Raw genomic sequence first — 22,650 nt, forward strand, 5'->3', positions numbered from 1 at the left:
TAGGCAAGATTGAGGAGGCTAGTGGAGGTGTTAGTGGGGAAATTAGGCGGAGGTAGAGATAAGGCGGTGCCAGTTAAGGAAAAACTTGGGGGTTAAAGGAACTCAAAGAGGGACTCTCAGAGGAGAGACAAGTCTTCATAATTACATTCACCCGTGAACATTATGCAAGAAATATGTGTAATCGCCTCAGTAACATTTTCCATTCCCCCTGGTATATCCCGCAAAGACGTACAAGATTTTATTATTTTATTAATTTAAATTATAATGAAGATACTCCGTATGAAGTTACATCAACTTTTTTCAGGACTCATGATTGTAAAAAGCCCAAAAGCTCATGTGCTTGTATAAAGCTTAAGAGACACCACTCACCTCCTGTCCCTAACTTATCAAAGCCAGGAATGTTTCCAACCTCATGAGAATTGAGATGCAATGCAACACTTTTTATGTAATTATCCTTCTTTTTTCAAATGAGCACAATCCAAAGCACTAACCACGACGAGCAGACATGTCCCGGTTCTGCCAACCTCAATGAGCTACCCAACATGATTTCATTTCCGCCTTGGTCGAGATCAAATATACTTCCAAGTCATTTGCTGCTATCACGAACCGCCTTAGTTTACTTTTCAATCCAATATCTGTGGGTCATTGACATAGACTACAACATTTATAAGTCCATCCAATTCCCCTATTAAATAATCCACATAAAAGGCAAAGGTAGGTCCTTTAACAAGGCACCCACCCGTCTCCAACTCATCCATCACATGCCAATCAACAACATGAGAGTGCATGTTCAATAGAATCAATTGCAACCACTTTTGCTCCATTTATAAGGAACAATCTATGTTTGCCTGCTGCACAAGTCGGCACTTAAAAGTCTCATATTGTTAGGGTACTGCAAAGACGGGCAACTCCAAAAAGTGTATCCTCCTATTCAATAGTTTGGTTTTATAACACTAGCTTACCAACAAATCCATATATTCTTCGTCTATAAATTTGTCATCATTACACTAAGTCGATAATACTCCGAAGCCACTTAATTGACACTCAACCAGTCTAGCTAATTGTAACTAGATTCCTAGAAAAGATGCAATCCGCGGAAAAGAAAAGAACAAAACTCAAATGTAATTAACTAATCATAGACACATTAGGTAGACAGGGAGTATTAAATTGATGAAGGTTGCAAATCATCACAACGTAGTACAGTATATCATATACCTTAATCTCTCATCAATTAGGATACACCTGTCGAATACTGAACTTACCCGTTAAGTGCAACAAATACCTGCTAAATCAATCAAATATCGATCATGTGAGCTAAGTGTCGCTTATTTTCTTGTAGCCTTTTTAACATTTCGACAAAACTCAAAACTTTCATATATCATCACAAATAGGATTATACATCCAGTTGTACCATAAGCATTGTACAACCAAGATATAAGAATCCGGGCTTATATGTATTCTTTCTGGGCTAATTCAAAGTTCATGTTTATATTGACTAACAGTATGACAAAATTGACAACTATTTGTATGATTGAATCAAATTAGAAACTCAGAACAAATGGCAAAACATGAGTTATTACACTTTGTTTGAAGAGAGTGGAGGTAAAATTCCGCTTTGGATGGTAAGGTGGCTTATATGTGTTAATAGTTAACGCGCCTTCCATTTTCCGTCCTAAAAGCTAAATTAAACCTTTCTAACATAAGAAATAGTCCGACAAAAAACATCGTCTAGTAATGACTGGTTTGGTTTGATGAACTAAAAAAATGGGTCTAACATGGCTCTGCATGGAAAAACAGCCAAGTACCTCAATATATACAGCTTTCAGTCAGCACAAGAAGAGCCTTATCTTCAGGCTTCATTGGGATCAAACGCTTTGAACTGAGACTTGAAAGCTTCTACCATTATTACCTCCTCGTCTTTGCTAACTTTACAATTCCTCCAGTCAGCCTTATCGGGGATTTTCAGTAAGCCAGATAGGACCTACAATCATTAAAAAAAATAGATTCGAATCACTAGTGTCGATGATGGAAATTGAAAGCAGCATAAATCTCAGTAATTTGCTTAATTAACCAAGTTCAGCATGCAGCCAAAAATCCCACTTTGACTGAAACCAATAAATTTCATTAATTGTATGTTCCTATTGATTGAAATTTGAAATTATTAACCCGAATTACACATCTTTTGAGTACACCATTGGAGTCTAAATGTCATCTATCCACACCTAACAGTGGAGAAAACTCGATTGATATGTAAGTATGAGTTCGACCTCGCTTCATAATTAACAAGGCCTAGAAATTTTTGGGAACACGTATTCAGAACCTATGAAACTCAATTACCTATATAGCAAAATATGAAGCTTTACTATAAGAAGAGGTGTAGCAACAAGCAAGGACATGTAGAACAAGTAATACACCAAGGCCGGATGGATCACATCACTCATGTGAAAGTTTTTGACATTTTGGCAATCACTACACGCCTTGGGGTGGTACATTATTCGAAGAGTCCAAACTTGGTGAAGAAAATATTACATTAGGCTGGGGTAGACCTTGCACAAGTAGCCAAACCTGACCCAACCCTAAAAAAACCACTCAAAAGTTTACCTGAACATAAATCATTTAACTTAAAGCTCGAATATGACTTGAAATAACAGATTTGATACAAAAAACTTAACAGTTTGACTTAAAATGACCCGATGCAAGCCTAAAATGAACTGTACCCGAAATGACCCCATAACAATGCACCCGTAAACAAGCCATCTTCAAATCTTGAGAGTCTACATCAGGATTCATATAAGGAAGATTTTCTAAATCTTTTGTTAAACTACTTTAAACACAAATTATCACCTCACGGCCAAACTGGAAAGGGAAGTTCTCATTCTCTTCAACAATATGTCCCAGTACTGTTCCATCAGGTAGCTCCACATAGAAGAAACCCGTCTGGCCATCAAACTTCGATATCAACAGCTCTCTCCCTTCAGACGCATCGTCATCTACAACATTAGAAAACAATCAGACACAGTCCAATACTCCAAATAGCAGTAATTTTCAGGTACTCAATCTCGTTAAATAAAGTACTCTTCTCGAAACTAATCTCTGCTGTTGGTAAAATTAGAAATTTGAAGGGCGAGAATATCACAGAATAGAGATTGAACTATCTAATTAATTACCTAGTACCAATGGTTGACAGGCTGTGAGCCTGTGACAGTCATGTCATTATTCTAGCTTGAAACCAATAATTTTAAGTGGTAAGTAGCTGAAGACCAAAGTCATTCTTATAGCTTAAGAGCCAAAGAAATTTTTAAGAAGTGGTTAAGTTTAGAACTGGCTCAAGACTTCAAACGCAGAATCAGCAATTTGTAGGCATGGATGTGTTCTGAATATTTCAAGTAGCAGAACTATCTTTTTAGTTTAAGAACTTGTTGTAGGCCAAAATGTGAAATCTGGATTTTGGGTTTATGATGTACAAAGATTAGTTCATTTGGGGAATTTCTTGTAGCGTTTTCACCTGCTTTTGTATGGCACTGAACATGTAGAAGTCTCAATGGCATTCAAAGTAGTAAATGAAATTACTAATCCTAGGACTTATATTAGATACTTCGTATGATTTTCCATGAGAACTCATTTCTTGAAGTTCAAACCAATGCTTAGGTTCAGATCAAACACATTAGATTCTGGAAAAACAGATGTATGCTTATCTATTCATTTCCCATGTGTGGTCCTTTTAGTTTTCATAGTGTCCCTATCTCAAATTTCTACAACTTTGTGAGGCATTCGCAGGATCTTAGTTTGCAAAAATGTTCTTCTATGCATGAAATGAATGAGCTAATTGCTTTCATTCAATATGGGACACAGCTAATTAGGTGGTAACAGCTCCTTTTTCGACTCAACTGGTTTGAGGCTCATTCATGTACATTTCAGGGACTGGACATCCTTTTGACTATAATTAGGAAATATTGGTTTTATTGCTTCTTTGTCGGCTAAATCAATGGCTGCATTTAAGGTTATGCATACTACATTTGTACAACGGAACTGAGCATATTTATAATACTTGCTTATGAGAACTCCTTGTTCTTGTTTGCTTGTTATTGATTTAGTAATATTCCTAGCAGAAAACATAGAAGAGCAAACGAAAAGCAACCATGAGAGGTAAATGAGGATTCACATACAGTTATGTCAGCAGAAGTTACACGACAAAAACAACACATCACCTGAAAACCAATAGTTGGAAATTAACTTACTTTTAATTGTCTCAAAATCAAATCCCAATCTTTTGGCAGCCAAGTTAAAGATGGTCTTGATAGCAGATGCCCTGGTCTGAGGAATCGGTATAGCCTGCAAAAAATGAATTTACACAACAAGCATGTCAATGACTGAAAAGGCACACAGCCCAGCCCAAATAAGCCAACTAGTCAAAATTATCAAGCTCAGAGGCACATTAGATCATTAAGAATCGAATATGAATCACTTTTAGGTTTATTTGTCAGTAATTGATGAAGCCTTTTTAAATGCATGAATTAAAATAGCAAAATTCCAGCTTTGTTACCCTAGATTTCAGTTAACTTCACTTTGGGGACATAAGGTATAATAGAGTCAACTTCATCAACATAAAATAAAATAATAGGGTGAAGCATTGCATAATTTTGCAAAGGATATTTTTTTAATAAGCTTAAATATGTTTGTTGTTCGGGAAAAAAAAATGATTATGTTACATTTAAGGTCACCATAGTGGGAAATGACTTTCAAACTTCGACACCATGGTCAAATTAGTTAAATCTCCAAGGTACCGCATCTAACTAGAATTCCCATTGAAAATGGTGCACCGGATCACGTGGCAAAACAACATGAAGATACTTGGAGCCCACATCATAGTCATAATTCAAACAATCAGAGAAGATGCTACGAAGTTCAGTACTGCATAGCTCCAACCAATAGATAACCTCACTACAGAGAGTCAAACACCCAAACCATATCCTATATGTGGTTCATCCAACCAGAGATTCCAGGTGTGTGAAATGTAGAGTCCAGCTATTAAAGGGCACACAGATAAAACCTAACAAGATGCTGGCAAGACAAGTAATCACATACAGAAAGCTTCAAATCATAAAAGATGCACCTTACTCATTCACAGAGACAGATTAGAGACATTTAGATTAAAAGCAATTGGTGTGTAAAATGTAGTGTCCAGCTATTAAAGGGTACAGATAACACCTCACAGGATGCTTAGGAGACGAGCAATTACATAAAAAAAGCTTCAAATCTTACAAGATAGTCTTTATTCATCCACAGAGACAGATCAAAGACATTTAGAGTAAAAGCAACTTGACCTGGAGATTAGCATGCATTCCACGTTTCGTGATCCACTCAAAGAAAACAACTTCCTTCCCTTGGGTTTTGCAGAACGTCCGAAGACTGCATTGAAACCTAAAAAGCTCCCGTTGACCATCCGGAGTTAATGATAAAGTACTAGAAGAATGCTCAATCGGAATCAATAGCACATGATCATCGACAAGTGGGCCTTTTGCCATTGCACAATATAAGTGTTCTCCAACACTAATGATTAAATGAGATTCCAAATGGGGGCTTGACAAGCAAAACCAGCATTCTTTTGATCTGACATTTAGTTAATGTTGTTAGAGAGTAGCCGATCATTTGAATTAAACGATGTAGGAACGGGTCGGTCAGATAAGAAGCAAGGAAATGAAACAGTGGAACATTAGTTGTGAAAAAACATCAATCAATTCGCATCACTTGGAAAAGTGCACACTGTTGCTAAGGCAAATAGAGAAATAATACTGCAAATGAAAAGCCAACCTGATGTCAATTGCTCCCCCAGATTTTGGTTTCTTCCTTGATACACCTTCACCTTCGTCAACTAGATTATGCAGAAATTGACACTCTGAACCCCTTTCACATTTCCCTTTATTGAGAAAATCGAAGCATACTCCTCTCATAGATTGCTCTCTCGCTTCTGCATCATGTCGGAAAGAACAATTTTCACCTCGTGGGCAAGAACCTGACGACAAAAATTTGAAACAAAATCTCTCCGATTCCGGAGCGCCATGTCCGCGCTTTTTCACATCATAACGCCAATATTGTGCTTCGGGATTACTGTCGCCAGGTCTCTTATTTGTCTCTCTAGAAGCAGTGTTATCATCAATTTTGTATGGACATAAAGTCGTATTAGGAGGCTTCAAACTTATTTCTGAAGCTGACATAGTTGATGAAGGAGTTGGAGATATTGCATGCATAAATTTCTGATAAGTACAAACCAAAAAGTCAAAACTGTTTCACAAAATGACTAGAGCCACATTACAAATAAGAGAATTACAGAAAATACAAAACAGTATAGGGAAGGTCATAAAAAGCGCCGTGAAATAGGAAAACAAATAGAACCAGAGAAATTTTACTAATTTCAGAAAAGCAACCAGTCTTAAAGATTTCTGAAGTTACTCAAGCTATGCCGCTCCTCATACTATCTCTTTTTAGGGAGGCCACACGATTCTTTACTGATTCAATAATCAACTAGGCACTTAAGGGGAGTTTGGGTGAGAGTCTTTAGGAACCCAAAAAGAATGAAACCTCCTCGTTTCCATTGTTGTTGTTTGTTTAGTAACTTTTTCCTTACCCTTTACCCAATTTACAGAAAAGGATTACACCTAAATGACCTAAACCCTCTAAATTGATTCCCCCCTTCCCAATCGTTTTCTCATACCCGACTACCTACACCACCATTTCAACCCCCTACAACCACCATCAACACGTACCACCTCCTCCCACACCACCACCACAACCACCGCACAATTGGAGGCATCGGAGCCTCCCATCTCCGGCCACCCAGAGTCCCAGACCATCTTCGTACCCTCGGAGAAACCCACCACCGCAGCCCTTAAACACCACACCAACAACTAACCTAAGGTGTTTTGGGCATGTGGGAGGGTTTTTTTTAGTTGGTGTGGTGTTGAAGGGTTGGTGATGGTGATTTTCGATAGGCAAAGACGTACCGTATCGCCAAGATGTATAGATATAGGCGGCCGATACGAAATGTATGGGGTAAATTAAAAATAGAAAAATATCGGCAAGACAACCAATTTATAATGTGTATCGGCCAACTCGAGCCGATATGGCACGATGAACCGGAGATCTATGTTACTCCGACTCTTCTTATTCCCCCACATACCCGTGTCCGACACTTGACACTCGGACAAGGGTATGACACTTCGACAACCTCATTTTAAGCCAAAATATGCATATTTTCCATAACAATGGTCAAGTCCGACACTTGGACACGCACCCGTGTCAGATACTTCTAAACGATCTAAGCAACATAGCTCCTGGCCATATTTTGCAATGAAAGGCTCTTAAAAATTGTAGAACATTGGTCAAACAAATTATTTTAAATAATATTAAGCTTAACTTTATATGAAACTAGGTAGTATTCCGCGCTTCGCGGGACCTGTTTGAAAATTTTATTATTATAATTGAAGGAAAATAATATAATTTATATATGATATTTAATATCTTTACTTATAAATAAAAACAAAATAAATTAATCCCTTCTCAACTCTTATTTTCTTAGGTTTAATTTCAATGTTTTAAAATAAAATACATACAGTTTTAATTATAACTAATAAGTGATAGTTAGTTATTCATGATCAACGTTATTATATAAATAATTTTGCGAATTATCAAATAGAGTATCATATTAATTAAAATAAATTTATTTGAATAATGCAACAATCATTTCACGGTACGTTATGTTCCAAATCAATTAATATTTGTTCAAAACTATGTGAACATAACTTGATGCCCTTTTCAATTTCTTATGTATAACGTATGATATTTATGTATCAAACATGTAGAGTTCAAACTCAACTTATTCAAATGTTTTGATTGGGTCTTGAATGTGTTATGTGTCAAACATATCTATAAGAATTGCACCTTTTGTATTTTTAAACAACTATATATAAATGATGTTTAAGAGTTTACCTGTAAATAAAATAAGTTAAACTTGCTCAAATATTATTTTTTAAGATTTAACTTCAAAGTATTTAAAAGATAACATATAAAATATTTAACAAAAAATAATATTTAGCTAGTTATAATCAATATTTATATTTGACGTATACATATTTTAATTGAAGATATTAAAGAAAAATGTAACATTTTTTCTACTTTGTCATGTCGTCACTGTGTACATACATACTCGTACACAAACTCGTTATCACACAATTTAAACCTGTCCAAAATCTCATAAGTATTGAATTTCTCGCAATATAATTTTTTTTAATCTCACATAAAAACTTATCTCTTAGTAGTTTTCTTTAAGTTATGTTTTTAAGAAATACAATTACTCTTCCAAATATATTTTTCTTAGGATCTATTGGTCTAAGTTTTATAAATTTCTCAAAATGTCTTTTTACGTAAATATAAAACATTATGAGACACTCACTTGAATCATCTCCACAAATCAAAAAATTTCAATAAATATAATGAAAATTATACTCAATTTGAAGCATTTTTCGCAATAAACGTAATTATTTACATTTTAGAGTTTTTATCAAGATAATTTTTTAATAAAATTAGAATCAAATCACCGTAATTATTTAATGTAATTTTATAATAAAATTTATTAAACTATAATTAATATTTTGCTGAGATTTATAGAACATTTATTATGTTTATGGTTAATGTTGAGTTGTAATTAATACTGTATTTAAAGCTGGGTTGACACGTGGCGCATCCACATCGCTTCAACCCAGTTTTATATATATATATATATATATATATATATATATATATATAGAAGTAGGATCAAATGAGTCCACCATCCTTAGATGAGTCCATAAGTCCTAATCTAAGCCGTTAGATTAGAACAAAATCAAGGGCTAAGATTGAATCTGAAAATAAAAGCCCTATATAAACACAAAAACCCTAATTCTTTCATTTCATTCCTGCAACTTCTCTCTCTTCCTCCCTTTCCCTCTCTTCCTCCCTTTCTCTCTCTGTCTCATCTCACCAACCCCAACTACTCCATCCGTCCACCACAACACCCGACGCCGCCATCACTTGTTCTCTTCTCCCGCCATCCTTCTGCCTCCATCGGCAACCACTACTCTTCCCCTCCATTCGCCGTCGTCCTCCTTTCACCGTTGTTTTTTTTTTGTTTTTTTCAGATCTTATAAAAGGTGTCGTGTTTGTGTTGTGTGGTGGATCATAAGGGGGTGTTGGCGGCGGTTGAGCGGCCGCCTCTCGCGCTTTTTCGTTCTTTTTTTTTTTTTCAGTTTACGGTGGTGGTTGTCGATGTGCTCTGGTGGTTTGTGGAGGTGTTGGTTGCGGTTGTGCCTGCCGTCTCTCTCCCTTCTCTCTTTTTTTTTTTTCTTTTTCAGATCTAAAGTGGTTGTTGGTGGTGGGTCATTTGCTGGGATGGTGGCGGTGATGTCGTGGCCGTGGCTTCTCATATATATATATATATATATATATATATATATATATATATTTTTTTTTCAGATTGGTGGTCAGTCGTATTGTGGTGGTTCTACCGCCTATTTCCTCTTTTTTTGACAGTTGGGTGACAAAGGCGGTGGTGGTTGGTATTAGTTATTGGTCGGGTGGTTGAGATTAAAGTTTCATCGATATTGGCTGATGTTACATGGATAAGGACTAAAATTACACTTCTAATGGACAAAGTTTACGTAAATTAAAAATAATATATTCAAAATCACCCTATTTAGTATAAAGTTTCACCATCAAGGGTTAAAGTTTCATTCCAAACAGAAAAACGTTTCATAAACAATGACTAAAGTTACATAAACCATTAAAATTATAAATGGCCTAAAAAAATATAGTTTCAATTTTTAGCATTAAAGTTTCACTCGTATCACATTAAAGTTACGTTAATAAATTAGTGAAATTAAATCATTATAAGTCACTTTTACATTATTAGTGCTAAAGTTGCATTTTTTAATGTTAAAGTTTCACTTGTTAAATTAAGTAAATCAGTGAAATTAAATAAATAATAATCACAATTACATTATTACATAAATTCAAATTTTTATATTTAAAAAAATCCAACAAAAATTAAAGTTTCACTTTAAAGCATTAAAGTTTTACTCGTATACTATTAAGATTTCAAATAAAAATTAGTTAAATTAAATAAATATTAGTCCTAATTACATTATTTCATAAAATCAAATTTTTATATTAAAAATTGGCCTAAAAAAATTAAAGTTACATTTTTTTGCATTAAAGTTTCAGTCGTAGAACATTAAAGTTATATTCAAAAATACAAAAATTTAAATTTTTGTATATAATTTGACTTCAAAAAATTAAAGTTACATTTTAAAGAATTAAAATTACATTTACAGATTAAAGTTTCACTTTTAAAACATTAGAGTTTCAATTTAGAAATTGCTTAGAAGGTTCAAATCTCAACCATCAATCTTAGAAGATCAATGGCTTAGATTAGGACTTAGGGACTCAAATATTTAGGTGGACTCATTTGAACTTCACTCTATATATATATATATATATATATATATATATATATATATATATATATAGAGAGAGAGAGAGAGAGAAGGGTTCTTATAAGGCCTTGATACCATATAAGGCCCTAAGTCCTTATAAGAACCCTTGGATAGAAGGAATGGAGGGGTGAGATTACATCTAAATGAATGGCCACTAACCAATCTACCCTAATTTGCTCCTCATTACAATTAAAGTTCTCACTAATCCACTCATCCTCCTCCCATAATCATAATCCCCTCCCTCTCTCTATATCTCATTTCCCTCACATTTCCCTGACAAACCAAAAAAAAAAAACAAATCTCCCTCATCCTTTCCTCTCATAATACCTGACAAACCAAAAAAAATATCCAAATCTCCCTCATCCTCCCCACCGGCCAACCAACCACCACCCAGGATCACTAAACCCGACAACAACAACAACAATGCAACCCATGACGACTTCTCTCTTCTCACTCTCACCGTCTCCTCCGTCGGCCACCACAACACCAACCCTCCTTACAACCCACTGCCACGCACCACCACGACTCCCTCCCGCTGCCGCCTGCCGCATATCCCCACCACCCTCAGATCTACTCCCTTTCTCCCTCCCGCCTGCCGCATATCCACCGCCGCCTGCCTCCCTTTCTCTCTCTTTTTCTTTTTCAGATTTACATTGTTTTTCTATTTATAATTTTTGTTTTTATGTTTTATAATTTGTTTTTCATTGTTTCATTGTTTTGTTTGGTGTTTTGTTGATTGTTTTCATTGTTTCATTGTTTTCATTGTTTCGTTTGTTTCATTGTTTCGTTTGGTTTTTTTTTTCATTGTTTTCATTGTTTCATTTTTTCGTTTGTTTCATGAAACCAAATTTGTTTCATTGTTATCATTGTTTCATTGTTTCGTTTGGTTTTTATTTATTTTTATTTATTTTTATTTTTTTTTTTAATGTTATTTATTATTGTTGGTATTTTTTTTGTTAGTGTTACATATTTGGTTTTATTTGGTTGTTATTTTTTTATTTGGTTGTTATTGTTATTTGATTTTTTGGACTAAAGTTATACATCTTGTCTATTAAAGTTATACACTGCGTGCATTAGAGTTATACACACGATATTTAAATTTGGTTTTTTTTATTGTTATTTGGTTTATTTCAGATTTCGGGTTGGGTTGGGTTGTTGGTTTTTTGGTTTTATTATTGTTATTTGGTTTTTTGTTTTTGTTATTATGAGTTTTTTTGGTTTTTGTTATTATTTAATTTTTTTTCAGATTTAATATTTGTTGATTAATTACGATTTTTCATATTTATTTGGTTTTTATAAAAGTTATACTATTTACGACTAAAGTTATACACTTAAAACATTAAAGTTATACACTGGGTGCATTAAAGTTATACATCTTGTCTATTAAAGTTATACACTGCGTGCATTAAAGTTATACAATTTTGGACTAAAGTTATACAATTTTGGACTGAAGTTGTACTCTTATGGAATAAAGTTATACAATTTTGGACTAAAATTACACAAATTTGAACTGAAGTTATACAAATAAGGACTAAAGTTATACAAATAAAGACTAAAGTTATACAATTTTGGACTAAAGTTATACAAATTTGGACTACAATTATACAAAAAATGATTGAAGTTATACAAATAAGGACTAAAGTTATACAAAAATGGACTACAGTTATACAAAAAAGGACTGAAGTTATACAAAAATAGACCAAAGTTATACAAAAAAAGACTAAAGTTATACAAAAATTGGACTAAAGTCATACAACAATGGACTAAAGTTATACAAAAATGAACCAAAGTTATACAAAAATGAACCAAAGTTATACAAAAAATTGGACTAAAGTTATACAAAAATGAACCAAAGTTATACAAAAATGAACCAAAGTTATACAAAAATAGACCAGAGTTATACAAAAATGCACCAAAGTTATACAAAAAATGGACTAAAGTTATACAAAAATTGGACTAAAGTTATACAAAAATGAACCAAAGTTATACAAAAATGAACCAAAGTTATACAAAAATTGACCAAAGTTAGTCCATATTTGTATAACTTTATTCCATATTTGTATAACTTTAGTCCATTTTTGTATAACTTTGGTTCATTTTTGTATAACTTTAGTCCAATTTTTGTATAACTTTAGTCTATTTTTGTATAACTTTGGTCCATGTTTGTATAACTTTAGTCCATTTTTGTATAACTTTGGTCCATTTTTGTATAACTTTGGTCCATTTTTGTATAACTTTGGTCCTTTTTTGTATAACTTTAGCCCATATTTGTATAACTTTAGCCCATATTTGTATAACTTTAGTCCATTTTTGTATAACTTTAGTCCATTTCTGTATAACTTTGGTCCATTTTTGTATAACTTTGGTTCATTTTTGTATAACTTTGGTTCATTTTTGTATAACTTTGGTCCTTATTTGTATAACTTTCGCCCATATTTGTATAACTTTAATCCATATTTGTATAACTTTAGTCCATTTTTGTATAACTTTGGTTCATTTTTGTATAACTTTGGCTCATTTTTGTATAACTTTAGTCCAATTTTTGTATAACTTTAGTCTTTTTTTGTATAACTTTGGTCTATTTTTGTATAACTTTGGTTCATTTTTGTATAACTTTAGTCCATTTTTGTCTTAGATGAAAAAAAAGTATCTCACAAAAAAAAACGAGATTTAAAACACGAAATCTTAAAAAAAACGTATAACAAGAAGAGATTTAAGAAAATGAATAAAAAATGAGAACTAACAAAATAAAAGACAACTAAAATAAAATAAAAGACAAAAAAAATAATGAATGGAAAAAACAACTCAAAACATACAAATTAACACAAAACGAAAAAAAAAAAAAAAAAAAAAAAAAAAAAAAAAAAAAAAAAAAAGTCAGCGGCGGTGGGGCGGCGGCGGTGGGGTGGCGGGTTGGTGGGTGGTTAGTTGGTGTCGGGTGGGGTGGTGGTGGGTGGTGGTGAATGAGGAAGAGAGGAATGAATGATTTATTTGAGTTTTTTTGTTTATTTGGATTTTTTGGGTTTTTTATTTATTTGGATTTTTGGGTTTTTTTTATTTATTTGGGTTTTTTTTTATAGAGTTTGAGAGAAGAGAGAAATGAAATGTGTAAGATGAAAGAGAAATGGATGAGTGGAAAACAAATATATAGTAAATTAGTGATTAATTAGAGTGGATTAGTGAATGAGGAGAGAGATGGTGAGATTAGCTTATAAACACACTTTTTTGGGGTTGATCTCATCCCTCCATCTCCCTCCATCCAATGGCTCATAATAGAACTTATGGACTTAATATATCTTTTGGCCTTAGTTGATCTCTTCTCTCTCTCTCTCTCTCTCTCTCTCTATATATATATATATATATATATAGTGTAAAGATCAAGAGAGTCCACCTCTTACATTTGAGTCCATAAGTTCCCTTTAGAGCCATTGGATGAGGAAAATGGAGGGTTGAGATTGAAAGCAAAAAGGAGGGATTAAAGCTCATTAAACCCACTCTTTCACTACCTATACTAATTAATCACTAACTCTTCCTAATTAACTACTAATTTAATATATATACTTTTCCAAACACCACTTCTCTCTCATATCTCATAATTTCACTCATTTTTTATCTCTCAAAAACCTCTCCTCTCTAAAAAAACCAAATAAATTCAAAAACAAAAAAATCCAAAAATTTCCCCCCCTTTTCTCCCACCCCGCTGCCACTGTGCACACCGCCTACCAGCCGCCCACCAACCACCACCTTCTCCTTTTCTTTTTCTCTGCCGCGTCAAACACCTCCCCCCACGACGACCACACACCACAACAACACCCACACCAGCCGCCCGCCTCTCCTCTAACCCACGCCACCATCAACGACCAACCTCACCTCTGACCCACGTCACCACGTCCTCCCACCGCTGACCCAGACCGTCCCTCACCCCGACTTACACCCTCACCGAGACTACCACACATCCACTCACACCCTCCCTTTTCTTCTCCTCTTTCGAATTTCAGATCTGTAATATTTTTTTTTTTTTTTTTTTTTTTTTTTTTAAATTAGTGTGCTGGGTGGTGGGGATGTATTGTGTTGTTATGGTGGTTGTTTTTTTGTTTTGTTTTTCTCATTCCTCTTCTTCATGTCACTGTCACGATTGGTTTTTTTTTTTTTTATTTAAATTAGTGTGTTGGGTGGGGGTTGTATTGTTATGGTAGTTTTTTTTTTTTTTTTTTTTCGTTTTTTTTTTTCGGGTGATAGTATGAACTTAGGTCTATTTTTTAAAATTTTAGATCTCTTTTTTTTGAAAAGATCTCAGTTTTTTTGTGTTTTTTTTGTTAATTACACTTTTTGTTGTTGTTAGAATAACACTTTTTGTTGTTAGAATTACACTTTTTTCTGTTAGAATTACACTTTTTTCAGTTAAAATTACACTTTTTTCTGTTAGAATAACACATTTTTCAGCTAAAATTACACTTTTTGTTGTTAGAATTACACTTTTTTCTGTTAGAATTACACTTTTTTTCTGTTAGAATTACACTTTTCTTCATTAAAATTACACTTTTTTCTGTTAAAATTATACTTTTTTCTACTGGAATAACACTTTTTTCGGCTAGAATTACATTTTTTGTTGTTGTTAAAATGATACTTTTTTCTGTTAAAATTACACTTTTCTCCATTAAAATTACACTTTTTTTCTGTTAAAATTATACTTTTTTCTGATAGAATAACACTTTTTTCGGCTAAAATTACACTTTTTCTGCTAAAATTACACTTTTTGTTGGTAGAATTACACTTTTTACTGTTAGAATTACACTTTTTTCTGTTAAAATTACACTTTTCTCCGCTAAAATACACTTTTTTCTGTTAAAATTATACTTTTTTCTGCTACAATAACACTTTTTTCGGCTAGAATTACACTTTTTCTGCTACAATTACACTTACTACTATTGGACTAATGTTACACTCTCCATGGACTTGGTCATATTCTCATATTCTCATTGGACTAATGTTACACTCTCAATGGACTAAAATTACATTATCAGTGGACTGAAATTATACTTTTCTGGACTAAAATTACACTTCTCTGGACTAAAATTACATTCTCCTTGACTAAAAATAACAATCTCATTGGACTGAAATTACACTTGCTTGGACTAAAATAACACTTTTTGTCATTAAAATAACACTCGTAAAATACTAAATTACAATAACTTGTGATAAAATTAAAAAAATTCAAAATATTATTCGTTAAAATCACTCGGAAAAGATTGAAGTTAAACTTGTAAAACGCTAAATTCTCGAAAATATTCCTTAAAATCACACTTTTTCCTGTTAGAATTACACTCGTAAAATCCTAAAATGTCAAAAACTTGTCTCGAAAAAAAAAACGAAGAAAATCGAAACAGGAAAAATGTTAACAAAATTTTCATAAACTTTGAAGTATAAGACAAAATATGGTGTTAATTGTGTATGATAATGAATTAGTGAAAGTATTACTAAAACTAGAGAGAGAAGTAAAATAATTAGTGTTAAGTGTGTTTCTTCCTTTCAATCTCAACCTTCCACCATTCATGATCCAAGGGTTGTGGGAGGGACTTATGGACTCAAAAAAAAAAGGGACTTAGAAGAACTTTGCTCTATATATATATATATATATATATATATATATATATATATATAATTAGGATCACATGAGTCCACCCTATCTTTTTGAGTCCCGTGAGTCCACTTATGTATCACACGCTCTACACAAAAATATCACGATTTTTTCATGAGAATTTTTTTTTTATGATTTTTTTTTAAAGTCTAAGCTGTGATATTGTTTAGTATAACATGTGATATTGTATCTGAGTTTGTGAGTCCAGTAAAAGAGTATCACGAGTTATACAAAACAATATCACACCTTACACTAAACAATATCACTGGTTGTACTAAACAATATCACAGGTTATACTATACAGTATCAGACCACTGAACCTAAGGATGCCTTATTATTTTCGTTGAACAGAGATACAACAATGATAATGACAACAAAAGATACAACAATGATAATGACAACAACAAAAATAATAAGGAGAGATTGAATCGCTAGATATCCATCTGGAGTTCTTTCTCCTATCGAGTGTAGTCGAAGGTATGGTGGCATGGTGCTATAAATGTGCATTCTCTTGTAGTCCTTGTTTTGCCTTTCCTTTTCTTTGCAGCCTAAGTCGAAGAAGCTTCAGGTAACTTCTAATCCTGCAGTTCATGTCTGCTTAATCTGCTTAACGACGTCATTTTTCGATTTTAACTGTTTTGTTAAATTTGATTAGCTTCTCCTTGATTAAATTTTAATATTGTTCCCTCCATTTATTTCGGTTCACTGCATTATTACATGCCACAAGTTTTCAGAGAAAGGTAAGTGGGAAGGGTATACAAACCATTAGAGGGCCAGGAGAACCCATAGACTTTGGGATGCCTTTTTCTTACCTAAATTGGTAATGTAGTGAATCCTACTGAACAGAAGAACCGATGAAGTAACATATACTTGGGCTCGTTTGACCCCGACAAAGGGAGATTTTATAAACTGTGCAAAGTGATAATTCAATGACCTCATATTCACAATGCTGAAAAAGAATGCTCTTGTATGCCCGCCGTTTGAATGGGCACAAAATTACTTACCTTTCAAAAGTATTCAAGTAATCAACATTTCATTTGGGGGCAGGGAGCCCATGGTGCTATAAATGATGTAAATTTCCTCATTTTTTGCTACTGTATTTGATTTCTTCTCTATAAGAGAAGAATAATGCTCGAATAATTTATCGGTGTAGAGCCGTAGTAATTAATATCCACTTAATTGTTTCACTGTACAGATAAATTATCGGACCGAAAAAATCGTGATATTCTTTTGTATAGTGTGTGATACATAAGTGGACTCACGGGACTCAAAAATATAGGTGGACTCACCGGATCTTGCCTCTATATATATATATATATATATATATATATATATATATATATAAGATAGCCAATAGATGACAAATATGTACAGGACTACAGGAGCTTGTAAAATAAATATCCCTCGCAATAACCGTGACTACAAGCGCAATTGCAGAGTCGAAGACGATTCTGCGACACCACGTGACCGCGATAGCGACCAATGCCGCGATTTTAAACCATGGATGGGGGTACGCGGGGAGGGGGTTGCCCGCCCTCTTGTCGTTGAGGGGCGGCAGTAGGGGTGGATCAGGGATGGTGGTGGTGGTTTGCACTTTACAGTGGTTGTTGAGATTTAGGCCTTAATTTTTCATTCCGGGTTAGAAGAATAAGAGGCTGGCTCGACATACTGGAAAGACAAGCATAAAAGAAAGAAAAGGGGCAGATACTAGTTCCATGGGAGAGAAACTACAAATGTCTTAGCTTTACCTTTGACAGGGTTTAAGCCTTAAGGGATGAAATGACGTAGTATCAAGAAGGGGGCTTTCATACTGGCGCTATTTGAGATGGCAGGGTATGGAGGGTAAATCCTTTCCTATCCTCTTGTTTCCCTTTCTTATTCCCTTTCTCTTTCCCCTATGCGAACCAAACAGCCTCTATTACACCCCTACCGATTAAAACGGGGGGAATGGAGAGAAATTCACCCAAAATAAACCTAGGGTTCATACCTCCCAGTTTAGCTCAACAAGACTATACATGATAATTCCCATCAACTAGGAGGTTGAAGAAGATAAGATTCAAGCATCTGAATACATGTTGGAGAATGGAAAATTTAATGTTGAGGTCCCACATAACATTGAATCCACCATTTCTTGGATACTAAGAAACATACATCATATTCAACTTATCTTTAACTTAATCAAATGGTCGCATTGTATTAAATCGTGTATTAAATCGAGCCCGCAACACCGAGAGTCCAATACACCACCGCTTTACAAAAAAATTGAGATCAAGCAACGACAGTAGATGTAAGATTTTAAGGATATTGGCTGCATTTCACGAGACCAGGGCAGGTTGGCCGTGATTGCAGAAACAAAACCAGAAGAGCAACAAATTAAGGGTGTTATCAGTCAAACGAGACATTGAGGGCCACAACTTCAATACTTGTTCCTTGGTTACCGGATTCTCTCAACCCCTAGCAAATTGCAAATCAATTTGAGCATATTCTATCATGGCTCTTATCTAAACTATATATATCAGAAACTCTATTAACGGTAAATCCGATGTTACATATTCGTATGAATTAGGCAATTATGCTGGTTCCTACACCTCAATTTATAGGCTTCTACAAACAATGTACCAACAACTATTCAATGTTGGTTTGAGACAATCATTGATCGAGCTGTCACTGTTACATGATAAATGTGGCCAACATTGTCTCATACTATGACCCGAGATAGAGAGAGGGAGAGAGGGAGCGATGTGCAAATAACAAGTAACGAAAAGGGTAGAACCTGTTTCTCTTTATTTCCTACAGGAGCGAGGCCAAAGAAACGAGTAACGTGTAGTGCATCCTCATTAGCATATGGCTCCCGAGCATAGAAGACACCTTTAGAACCTGCAATATGATAGCTGACATGTAGAAAATCCTTCATTAGCATATGGCTCCCGAGCATAGGAGAGGGTATTTCCATTAAATGCTAGAGGAAGAACAAGAAACCCAGTCTTTAAGATCTATGTCAATCAAAAGCCCAAGAGGCAACTACTCCCTCCGTCATGAACATTTGATTACCTATTCCATTTTGGGGTGTCTCACTCATTTGTTTAGTATTATATTTTAAGAATGGTACTCATGCATAAATTGACCATTCACTTGCATAAATATCCACTTGTACTATGAAAACAATAGCTAAAAATGGTCTCTCTTTTTCCCTTGGTCTTTGTGCAAAACAAAAAGCAAAAGTAACATGGAGAAAGGTAGTGTTCAATGATGCATCATGTATACATTAACAACAACAACAACAACAACATTTCCCTACTTCACGAGAGAAAGAAGCTAATCATGTACACATTAATTCAAAAAAATTCAATCATGAACTTACCGTGGCTTAATCCCTACCACTAACTCTGCAACCGTGGAATCGCAACAAGAGGAGTCAAATGTCTCTGATGGTACATCTTCAGAAGAAACTCTATTTGTAACGCCCTTGGGCCATTCATTAGTGTAACTAGTCAAGGAAGGTTAGACTAAATCTCAAATGGAATGCGAAAACCATGACCATCATATGGAAGGAAGGAAAGCCAAAAACTACACAGCTCATCAAGGATATGTAAGGAATATATCAGGTATTCCAGGCTCCTCTACGAATGCCCGTAGCGCATCGACATCGTCTTGAGTATACTTTCCAAATTGATGCCCGCTTGGTGATTGCCTACCAGACAAGTACGCCACAGATAACCCTAATTATCAATAAAGTAAATCAGGAAGAATAAAATAGTCTATATAAATATATACGCGATGCATTTTTGTCATATGAGTGAGAGAGGCAGGTAGCAGCTAGAAGCTACTACGCTAGTTATTCCCCTTTCACGGCAGTAAGTAACAGACAACAGACAAGTAAAATTAGAAGGGATCTTCTATACACGAGAAAAAGAGAGAGAAGAAACAAATGTTGTGTCAATTGATTAGCATAAATAGTCCTTTCCATGTCCGCTTTCTTTAAAATCAAAGAAGGCATTATCGCAAACAGTTTACACCTTCGTCGGCAAGGGACATCGGAACACCTCGCGCCGCCGCCGCCACTTAAAAGTAATAACATGAGTACGCAAATAAAGCTGAAAAATAAAAGGGATATTCTCTCGTGTAACCCTGAACTTTTTCATTTTCTACAGTGTACCCCTCGTTTTTTCGCAAAAAAAACTTTGACAGACAATAATTCTCTATTACGAGTTTAGAAAACGGTAATTTTTTTTTCCAAACCAATTATCTCATCAAGGCCTTCAATTTGAAAAAAAAATTCACCGCTTTTTGAACTCTTAGCCGTTAGTTATGGTTGGTCAAACATTTTTTAACGAATAAACTTTGACCGACCATAATTCTGGACTCAGACGTCGGTGAATTTTTTTTTCAAACGGAAAACCTCTTAAAGACGGTCAATTTGAAAAAAAAGTTCGTATTCAAACTTCAGAAATGAAATTATTGACGGTGAAGTTTTTTTCGCGTAAAAACAAGTGGGTATATCATAAAAATGAAAAAGTTGAGAACTGTGAAAATATCCCAAAATAAAAAAAGATGAAACACAAACCATGTAGAGTGAAGCTACCGCCACCTTTCAACCAATACAAATTAGGGCAAACCTTCAACCCGTCCATTTTAAACCCTAAATTTCCAGGTTCATTTGCGGCGGCGGAAAGTACTTTGGGGGAGGCAACACCATAATCGCCGATAAAGTAAGTAGGAATAGGGATTTCTCGACGGCCATCAATGTAATCCATGAATTCTTGTAATTGATCCGTTGTGTCGGGAAAGAACTGGCCGACGCATAGTATAGCGTCGAAAGGACCTGCGGATTTATTCACCTGCAAAATTGAAAATGAAAAATGTGTTTGAATGAAGAAGGTGAAAAATTAGGGTTCGAGGATAAAGATCAAAGAGGGAGAGACATACGGAGGTGAAGCGTTTGTAGAGGAGGGAGAGACGGCCGAGGACGTCGCCGGAGAGAAGGAGGCGTGGAGTAGTAGCCATGAGTGTCGTCGGGAGGAGTGGGAATGCTCAAGTTTTACCCTTTATTTATTCACAAAATCTCATTGAAAACGGCACGTATCCGTCCTAGAGGTGATCATGGGCCGGGCCGGGCCGGGTTTGGGCCGAGCCCAAGCATTAAATTAAGCCCAAGTGTGCGGGTCGGGCCGGGCCGGGCTACAAGTGCGGGCCTATTTTGTCGGCTTAAACCCGCCCATGCGCGCTTAAGCGGGCTTTCGGGCCGATTCGGGCCAATTCGGGCTAAATATTTTTTCTCTTAAAATAAGTTTAGAAATCCCCTTTTGAAGTTATAATACTTTGTGTATTTGTTATCAAAAATTTCGTATAGAATTGTCTGATTTTTTTCGAGTGTTGCATTAAGAAGTAGAACCAATGTAGCTTTTATGATATTGCTTGAGGTGACTTATACAAACTAAATGCACAATTTTTAGTAGTGTAATAATATATTTTAGTGCGGTCTTTCATTTGTATGTTGTTGTAATTTTGTAATTGATTTGATATTTGTTTTTCTTTAGGCTCAAAAACATTGACTTAGCACGCCGATAATGGTAAATAATTTATCGGCACTAATATGATACAAAATCATTAGCTCATTTGTTATCATATAAATACTGGTGAAGGAAAATACTAAGCCTTATCAAACTAATACATGTAAACAAGTTATTACGGCTTATTTACAATACAACAATTGATTGGTTAATTATTTTACTTAATGGTTATTAACATTCTTAAATTATACATATTTATAAATTTTGCATATGTTCGGGCCGGGCCGGGCCAAAAATTCGGGCAGTAAGGTGGCCCAAACCCGACCCTATTATATTGAATCGGGCCATGGGCTTCGGGCCGTGGGCTTTTCGAACTAAAATCGAGGCCCAAGCCCGGAAAAAATCGGCCGGCTGGTTGGCCCAAGAAGGCCTGGGCCATATGATCAGCTCTATTCCGTCCCTTTGGAGGATAATCCGAATTAGGGGGTCTTCCGATAATAATCCGAAGTTCAATTAATCCCAAAATACACCCAATTATTAATGTCATCATCTCATAACAAACTTGAGTTTTTTTATGACTTGTTATCCTCGGTAAAAGCTGATGTGGCAGTCTTTTTGTGACTTGTTCTCCTCCCCATCAAACCACACCACCATCCAAATGACGAACCACCACACCACCACATTTACCTATCTGATCATTTTCGAATTTCTCACCGGATCCAGAGTCCTCCGGGCACACACTCCGTCTCCAGTCACCATCCACCCACACATACACCACCTGAGAAACCATAGAGAGAGAAAAAGAATTAATAAAAAAAAGGAATGGGGCCTTGACAAGGCGAACAATTGAACGATATTTTGACAATTGATTATGGCCAATATATTGGGTTTTCTAGCATCAATCACAAGATAATGGCCAGAAGAAGTGCAATCTTGGCCTTGTTGATTTCATAGTCTAGGTCATGCATATTGACAA

The 22,650-nt window shown here is 34.9% G+C and overlaps 1 protein-coding gene across 4 annotated transcripts; it reads right to left on the reverse strand.

Annotated features, from left to right (window-relative positions):
- Positions 1 to 219: 219 nt before the first annotated feature.
- LOC141605742 (zinc finger CCCH domain-containing protein 64) lies at positions 220 to 21,202 on the reverse strand. Of its 4 annotated transcripts, none has more exons than XM_074424625.1 (11): positions 21,091 to 21,201; positions 20,729 to 21,002; positions 19,754 to 19,883; positions 19,526 to 19,645; positions 18,938 to 19,055; positions 5,812 to 6,254; positions 5,325 to 5,610; positions 4,239 to 4,332; positions 2,845 to 2,990; positions 1,806 to 1,981; positions 220 to 635 (listed from the first exon to the last, which is right to left on the reverse strand). In XM_074424625.1, exons 1-10 carry the CDS (start codon positions 21,166 to 21,168, stop codon positions 1,850 to 1,852), a joined length of 1,821 nt encoding a protein of 606 aa, XP_074280726.1. In that variant the 5' UTR covers positions 21,169 to 21,201; the 3' UTR covers positions 220 to 635; positions 1,806 to 1,849. The 4 variants fall into 4 exon arrangements, with proteins under 4 accessions (XP_074280726.1, XP_074280727.1, XP_074280728.1 ...); XM_074424626.1 differs by lacking the exon at positions 220 to 635 and adding an exon at positions 637 to 655; XM_074424627.1 differs by lacking the exon at positions 220 to 635 and having other exon boundaries at positions 1,505 to 1,981; positions 5,325 to 5,421; positions 21,091 to 21,202.
- Between the last annotated feature and the right edge of the window lie 1,448 nt (positions 21,203 to 22,650).

Source organism: Silene latifolia, chromosome 10 (assembly GCF_048544455.1).
Source record: "Silene latifolia isolate original U9 population chromosome 10, ASM4854445v1, whole genome shotgun sequence".
In the NCBI taxonomy this organism is placed as follows: Eukaryota; Viridiplantae; Streptophyta; class Magnoliopsida; order Caryophyllales; family Caryophyllaceae; genus Silene; species Silene latifolia.

Coding starts and splice junctions, on each gene's coding strand:
- LOC141605742 (XM_074424625.1), bottom strand. CDS start 21,168: ATGGCTACTACTCCACGCCTCCTTCTCTCCGGCGACGTCCTCGGCCGT. Junction 21,003..21,090: donor TCTACAAACGCTTCACCTCC/GTATGTCTCTCC, acceptor TCAATTTTGCAG/GTGAATAAATCCGCAGGTCC. Junction 19,056..19,525: donor GTGGTAGGGATTAAGCCACG/GTAAGTTCATGA, acceptor TCTACATGTCAG/CTATCATATTGCAGGTTCTA.